General features: G+C 24.8%; 1 protein-coding gene across 1 annotated transcript; it reads left to right on the plus strand.

The window, feature by feature from the left end:
- Window positions 1-972: 972 nt before the first annotated feature.
- Window positions 973-8,510, plus strand: LOC132918429 (gastric triacylglycerol lipase-like). Its single transcript, XM_060979647.1, has 8 exons — window positions 973-1,831; window positions 2,011-2,200; window positions 3,132-3,264; window positions 3,966-4,209; window positions 4,909-5,061; window positions 5,453-5,537; window positions 6,675-6,817; window positions 7,947-8,510. Exons 1-8 carry the CDS (start codon window positions 1,736-1,738, stop codon window positions 8,103-8,105), a joined length of 1,203 nt encoding a protein of 400 aa, XP_060835630.1. The 5' UTR covers window positions 973-1,735; the 3' UTR covers window positions 8,106-8,510.
- Window positions 8,511-9,264: the final 754 nt, after the last annotated feature.

Consider the following 9,264-nt stretch of genomic DNA (forward strand, 5'->3'; position numbering starts at 1 on the left):
ACATCCTAACAATTAATTATAGAGGTAAATTAACTTGTGTTTGTTGTGTGATCGTGGAACTGATTAATAATTATTTTCGCTAAGTTGTTAGATTTTCAAATTATTGAAACTATCAAATAATTTGGTAAATATTTGTAAAAATTATAAATACGGCAGTTTCTTTATCTTAAAATTGAGTTATTAATTATTGACTTTTTTTTATTACTTCTTAATATGAAATTGTTTTTTCTTAAAGAAGTAAAAAAAAATGTTTACATTTTTTTAATATAAGATAGAGCTTCAACAACACTAGTTATTAGTTAAACACACCTAGTGACTATACATTTTTATTATTTACAAAATTGTTTTCAATAATTAAATATTAGTTTTAACTGTATAGTTTAAATTATTAATTTGTTTGATTATAAGTACATAAGTCTTTTAAAAATCAAATGATCATGCTGGTTGTATCACTGGTATCCGTGTTTAGTTTATTAATATTAATTTAGTTATAAGTAGTCGATGTCCCGAAATATTGAATACAGGATACAAGATTAAAATAAAATAGATATTCATAACTTTAGGTTCTTGTTAAATTCGATATTTACTAGTCATCCATTAGTGTATTAATGGATGTGAGAAAAAGTAGTTAGAAAATTATCTTTACTTATAGATTTTCCAAAGTCTTAGATTTTTATAAAACATTATGTTATTTTATATTTATTACACGGAAAAATTTACCACCAGTAACCCCCCCCCTATTGTTTTTTCTTTTAATAAAAAACTCTGAGTTTTGATATTTTTAAATACACTTGAAGACCCTATTATAAAATTCTTTATAGTTTTTGAAATAGTTAATAGTTTTATAAAAATATGAAATATATGTTAATTTAAATCTAATAAAATTTATTTTACTTGAACCATTTTTAAAAATTACATTAAATATTGATAGATTAATATAAATTATTGCTAAAGCTTTCAAATCACCTACACAAAGGTAAATAATTTAAAAACTACTAGTTCGAATTTTATTTTCGATACGAAGACATTTTCAAAAAAATATTCTCCAAATAATTTACAGCAGAAAAAGTTATCATTTGAAAAACAAAAGTTTATCACGTGAAACTCCTTAATTAGTACAAAAAATAGTCTTAAAGTACTTATATTTAAAAATTCTGATAATCAGATTTTTTTATAAGTGCATTATTAAAAAAAAAAGAAGGAGTGAGCATGCTTTATGTATCTTGTATTAAAAATATGTATACATACAATAAAATATAAATACATATAATATCATAGGTATTAATTATACTAATAAAATTTTTATATCCACCCTAGCGTATTTGATATACACCATGGCAATCAGAAGAATTAACAAATACACCTACTTTTAGTAAAACACTTAAAAAATACTCTCGACGGCCATTAATAACCGAGAGACAGCATTTCAATCTACACACCGGCACACTAAATTAACGGTTTTGCCCTTGGGACATTGATGAGTTCCTATAAAAAAAAAGTTAACTGACGTAACGATTTCCGATTTATGCCTAAATATTTCCAATAAAATGGCTGGATCGATTGATTCTTGGAGCATATGCACGTATTTTAATACAATATTCGGATGCATATTGTCTACTCTACTCTGTATATAATAACTATTAAACATGTTCTTCTCATACAATAGTACATAACATCAATATTTGTTTAGATTATTATTTTTCTTTTCGTTTAATAATTGTTTGAATTATTAATAATGTTTTACTTAATAAATATATCATGTAAACTTTTTTTAATATTTACTTCGCTAATAGGTCATACGATATGCAGCAATGTTGCACCGTTAAATACCGTAAGTATTAAATATCTATACCTATACGAAATTTAGCACATATATAACATATTATGTATATCAATCGAAAGTATGTATATTCATTATTATTGGTATTCTGTTCGTCAATCGTGTACAATTTGCGTGTAAAATGTTATCCGATTATTATAATCAACGAACATATATTATTAATACATTAGGAAGAGTCTGTTTACCAATCGGGTTATCCATTGGAGAAATACAAGCTCCAAACTCTAGATAAGTTTACACTGGGCTTGGAACGAATACCTTATAGCAAAAACGGTGACCGGACCATTGGCAAGCCTATTTTGTTGATGCATGGTTTGTTCCTGAGTTCCTTCGTATTCACGAATACGAATAAATCGTTGAGTAAGTCATTATATATTATAATATAAATATAGGGCGGGTTGGCCTATATTTTTTCACGGTTTTATAATACATATAATATTAATGCATTACATTAAAAAAATATGATATTTATATTACATAATAAAATTAATGATGAAAAACGAAAATTCATGAAGCTCAATCCCAAAAATTCTATAAGTAACTAAATAAGACAAGTAGTAATGTTTATAAAAATTCCTTATTCAACTACAAAAGATAAAGCTAACCGAGAGCATATAGAAGTGTTTGATATTTATAAGTAGGTAAAATATTAAACAATATTATAAATGTCGTCGTTTATAATAACCATAATTTATCTTTAGTTTAGGTTTATTAGAGCTAATACCTAGTACTACAAGAGATTTTAACGATTTAAAATTAATTAAAAATACGTTAAATTAAACTTAAAAAATACATAACAATTTTATTTTTTATTAATCAAATTTTTTTATGCATATTAATATTTCATTATACAGTTTTACTATTTCCAAAAAAACTTCAAAATATATTATATCCATTATTTGTATAGACATATTACATTTTATTCCCCAACAAAATTAGTGTCAAAGAAATCACTAACAATTAGAAGTTTCTGAAATCATAAACAGACCTATAAAAATATTTACCATTATTTAAAAATGTGCATCATAATTATTATAGTATCATGACCACGAACTACCCCATTTACGAACAAATATATATATATTATTAAATAATTTATCATATTTAATTAAAAATAAAATTATTTGTGTAAAATAATATTATTAAAATGTATTCGATATTCAGACTTCCGTCAAATTAGAATAATACATAATATTATACGCCAATAAGATTTTAAAAAAATTACTCTAATAATTAATAAGAATACTTATAGGTACATAATAATGTGTACGATAAATATTCAAATATATAGGTTATTCGCTATCGGAGGCCGGATACGACGTATGGTTGTTCAACGCCAGAGGAACGGGCTTATCTAGGACATACAGTATTTACTCTAAGGTGGGAGCGGCGCCGAGAATGAACAAGATGTCATGGGATTTTAGGTATGATCTTAAGATATTTTACGAATTTAACATGGATAATTTGTGATCGATATAATTTATTTGTCTTGCAAAAATTGGTAAATTATAAAGATTGCATTTTTTCATTTATTTTTAATTTTGATCTTGTATATTTATCTGGATAAATAAGTAAAAATTACTCAAGCTAGTTATTTTACCCACTTTATTAGAGCAAGTATCACAATATCTAAAAAAAATATATAACATATTAAATTAATATTTAAAAACGATTCCTTGATCAGTCAGTGCCTTTCGATTTAAATCCATATAATACCTATGATTTTAAATAACATTAATATTAACAGACAAATTTTAAACTTGAGTTCATAGAAATACTTAGGTGTAATGTTTTGGGATAATACAAAATTATAACTGCGAATAAACAATTTTATTCCCAATAATTCTTTTATCTATATATTTAGACAATTATATTTGCACAACAATGTTTTCTATGATAGTATAATGTATTGTATTTTTTTTTTTTGTGCAAACTTAACGATTTACAACTGAAATTAATATCTGATGAAAAATTACAACCAGTAGGTCAATGGTCATCAATGATATCACACACTATTATTTTGAAGTTATAAAGGCGCGCACTATAACTAAGACTTATCGTGACATACCTTATATGTTACTATACATTGCTCTTGTATAACACGAGATTTATCATTTATTTTTAGTTTCCACGAAATGGGCATCTACGATTTTCCGGCCGCCGTCGACTTTGTCCTGAACAAAACCGGACGCCCCAAATTAGACGTCGTTGGCTACTCGTTGGGCGCGACCATCGCACTTGTCGGGTTGTCGGAGAAGCCCGCGTACAACAATAAGGTCGACAAACTAGTGTTGATGGCACCGACGACCAGAATGATATCGCACGGATTTCCGATTTCTGCGTTTCACCGCGGTTCCTTGTTGTTTAAAGTAACTACAAATATCATAATAATATTATAATATCAATCAAAAAATTTCGTTGTAAATCATCATTCCATACTACATCCTCACCAATTAATTTATTATTATTAAACGTGGAAATATAGTTTATAATTATATTATCATAAAAACAATCAAATTCATCCCATCATAAGTGCTAAATCAATATTATACTACGGACAAGCGCATCGAAAACTGGAAAAACAAATCTGGGGAGTTTAAATTTAAAAAAAAAAAAATCGCCATTGGTTACGCCTTGATGCGCTGACTTACGCGGTAAGAGGGTCAGAATAAATTATTACCTTATTTCAGATTGACATTGGATTTTAATTATATCATATGACAAACCGCAATAACCTATGATTTATGTCCTCTGATTCGCGGGAGTCTAGATAATTAGTCTACAGTATTAGCTGTCATTACTGGGCACTCATCCGTGTGTTCAAAATTAAAATACCATACAATTTTTAATTCTACGTACACGATATTCGTTAGTCGATCGTTAATATTAGATGTACCTGCATTAGATCTAAGATTAGAATGATCGAAAATGTGTAACAACAATATAGAAATCACACGAATATTATTATTATTATTATTATTATTCTTTAATAATTAGTAACTTCTAATTAATAATATTTATTGTCGATGAGCTACATAAATTTATTTATTATTATTATTTTTTTTAAGTACTCAATGAAGGAACAGAATTTTTTCCCGGCAGTTCAAGATCCGGATGCTGCACATCGGTATTTGAGATGGCTATGTACATACACGATTTTCTATCCGTATTGCTTATTGTATATAGACACTGCGCAAGGCTCTAGAATTAATTACAATAGAGTAAGTTATATATATATATATATATTATAATATATGATAATTATTTTATATACATAGTTAGTACCGAATGGGAAGTAAAAGAAAGGTGTCCAGTACGATATTTGTATTCAACGAATTGCGTACAAAGTGTGCCGTTTAATCTTATTTGTTCAACATTATTCATAAAATGAACATAAATAAAAATTATTCTAACCACGAATTGCTGAATATGAAAACATGAATACAGTTAGACTGCCGACACAAAAAACTACAATTTATTTTACCCTGTTCCTTTGGTTAATGACGCCTATCTGGATATATTATGTATTAACTTTTTTTAGCGCTCACCAAAAGTATAATATAATAATAACTTCATGTCTTCGTCGTAATAAATTTGTTATTTACATTTTAGGATATGGTGGTCAGTACATTAACGGATTTCCCACAACCGGTATCTAAAAAAATGTTATTCCATTGGGTTCAATTAATGTCATCAAGTAAGTTCAAACTCTATAAGATTAATAATATAATAAATATAAAAATAAAGTTTTTAATTTTAAATATTACTCCAATAACATTTAGTAGGTACATATTATATATTTATTTGTATAGTTAAAAATTCTGTGATTACGAAAGAATGAAAATATTTCTTCTCAGCCCATTGATGATTAAAATAAAAACCTTACCTAAATGTTGAGCAATTTATAGGTATAATTAATTAAAAAAATTTTTTTTTGTAAATTTAATACTATTTTCTTTAATAGTTTTTCAGTCTATTCGTAAAAATAATTCTACCGGAAAGCCAAATTAATTTTTTATGAGCATTTCAAAATCAAACTTTTACGATATTCCGATATTTACTTGTAAAATAATAATTTTTTCTTAAAAAATTCTGATATTTTATTGTATTTAAAAAAAATATATTTGAAGTTTTCACCAAATGTTTATCATTTTCTACATACAATAACATTTTCTAATTTTTTAAAACTCTTTTTAAGTTATTTATGAGAAATGAGAAATTTTAAGATTTTATTCTATAAATGTTGATAAAAAGTTATTTGCTTGGTCAAAATTCTTGAAAATGTAATGCAAGATTCCACAAAAATTATCTTTTTAAACGATAAATGACTATATGTTAATTATTTTGTTATAACCTAAAAATTTTATTTTTTGGGACTTAAACTTGTATATATTTTATATTATTATGAATTTTACCAGACGCATTAAAATGTTTGACTTATTTTAAAATATTACCTATTTATAGGTACAATGAATGTGTTTTTACTGTTTTACTGTATTTACGGAAAGGTGTTATTGAATTTTGAATTATTTAAGTTAAAATAATATAAAAATAGAATAAATGAAATATTTTCGGAAAAAAATATATCAATCTACAATATTAATACAAGTAAAAATAAATGAATTTAATAGCTATATTAAATAAACATACACTCGACATCTAATATAAATATTATATAATAACATAATAAAATATTATTGTGGTTATTTATTAATTTCGTTTTATTTAAATATTTATATGCCAACTATTACATTTAGTTGTAACATACCTGGCTATACCTGTACAGCATAAAATGCATTTATGATACCTACTTTATTATACTTTGTCATTTTAGAACGATTTTGTAAATATGACTATGGAGTGAATGGAAATATGCAACATTACAACACGAAATCACCGCCAGATTATAATTTGTCCAAAGTCACCACTGCGGTTTACATTTTACATTCAAAAGATGATAATTTATCCGCAATAAAGGTATTTATTTAAGACCTATTAAAATACTTATACAACAAAAGCAATTTATAAACAGGCAACCTGGACTACTTAATTTTCATATACTATACAGCCTGCTGATGTATAATGAAATTAGATTAATTTAATCAGAAATCCTACAGAAAATAATTCATATTATACTATTATTTTAATAATTATTAAATATTAATTTTAATTTATTTCAGCCCTCGACTACTAAAATGTTAACTAAATATAAACGATTTATTTCAATTAAATGTACCTATAAAATACAACAAAAAAAAAAGAAATAAATAAACATTATTTTAAATCTATTGAGATAATAGAGGATTATTACATTAAACTTTTATAAATTATATCAGTGGATACAAAATATTATACGCACGCCGTTGAAAAATAAACGTTTCAAAAATTGTATACATTTGGGAATATATTTATTATTTACAGAATCGCCTTGAAAAATTAATTATTGAAGTGCTATTGCACAATGATAATACAAATGTAATTATTATCATCATGTCATCATCAACTCTTTAAAATAATAAAGCTTCGTAGGATACTTTGTATAATATAATATGATGGACGATGGTGTACATATATTATTATACGCAGTATAAATGTCGATAAACTATACAACTGTAATATGCAAGTATAGACCAACACTTCTAGAATACATTATAACTAAGTATAAATCACCTTAAAAAAAACATTTTATAGATGCTTTTTAATTTGTGTGTAAGTAAAGTAGAAGATGCAGATAATGAATAAAAAAAATATTTCAATAATCTATTACATATAATTTCTGATAAAACTAAAAATTTACCTAATATTAAAATAGATTTAAGATAGATAAACAGTTAGGTTATCATTAGGATATGATACAAATTCAAAAATGTATAAAAAAAAAAAATTAAAATACAATATTCCTCGTCATATTGATCTAATATATTACTCGTAAAATATTTAATTCCGTTCATATTTTTTTTCTTGTGAAAAATATGAAACATAAAAACCCAATGATCGAACGATAAGTTGTATTTATTTATTATCATCATCATTTATTATTTGTACTTCATTGTTTTCCTTTTTTTTGTTGACTAACCATTTTATATTTGTACAAATAATATTATAGGACGTTAATTGGTTGGCGGACAAACTGCCGAATGTGAAAGACATCTACTACATCGATAACATAAAGTTCGGACATTTGAGTTTCGTGATGCATGCAAATATTGATCGACTTATAAATAGTAAAATAAAGAATGCGCTACTGACAAAAGCATTCAATTAGAATATAATTTCATAAAATAGTATTAAACATTTTATTATATAGTTGTTATTTTATAACTGTATAATATTATTATTAACTATACTATCACAATACTCGCTATATAATAAGATGTAATAATGTAACCCAATATAACTGATGTTACTATACTCTTTATATTATTGTAAATTAGAATTCATTTTCACTAAAATAAATACTATTATTATATTATCATGATTATTGTTGATTTTGTTAAATTATAAAACGATATTGTGTTCAATGCATGGATAATGCATAGTTTATATTGATAATTGTTTTTATTATGTAAATAACTCAAAAATATATTTTAAATTTATATAAGATCATTACACGTAAGATACAATATACATTAGTATTTGCATATTCTTATTATTGATATTTTGTGATTAAACAATTCATTAACAAATTACGGTTCACCTGTATGTATTTTTTTCAATTGATTATACTAAAATTATTATATTAGTTCGTATAAATAAACTTATTTAGTAATCATTCAATGAATAGAAGGTTAAAATCTAACACAGTACATAAAATGTTTGTATACACTCTACATAATCGATTGCGAAAAGCATTATTTTATGTTCGATTAGTTACGGATCATTAATTACTATCACGTACAGTAAAATTATTGCACTTATTTTATACTTGTTTAATAATTTAAGAACAGTCAATGTTTTACTCGATAAAAGTTATGTTGTATTATTATGATTACTTAAATTTATTTTAACAATAATAATGTTGTCCTGTATTGTTTTAACGATATCGTATGATATAATAATATGGTAAATTAAATATGAAATGTATGATAATTAAACTATAATTCATCTTCGTCGATGCGCGCTATACATACTGTTAAAATTAGAATTCTTATTTTTGAACTTTTACAGCTGCAGTTAAATAAAACCAAACTTAAAATGTTAACAAATCGCATGTATCAAAATACGAAATTGTAGAACAATTTATTTATGGATATTATCCGTACAGAGCGCTAATAGTCGTGAATAAATTATAATTCATTATGCATTCGAAAAGGATTGTAAGTGATTTGGAGATCGATCTATAGAGAAATTATCAAATAATATAGTTCGATTATCTAGTAGCTAATGCCCAAAGTATTTACTCGGTACATTTGTTCGTTTGTTTG

This window comes from Rhopalosiphum padi, chromosome 1 (genome assembly GCF_020882245.1).
Source record: "Rhopalosiphum padi isolate XX-2018 chromosome 1, ASM2088224v1, whole genome shotgun sequence".
Taxonomy (NCBI): domain Eukaryota; kingdom Metazoa; phylum Arthropoda; class Insecta; order Hemiptera; family Aphididae; genus Rhopalosiphum; species Rhopalosiphum padi.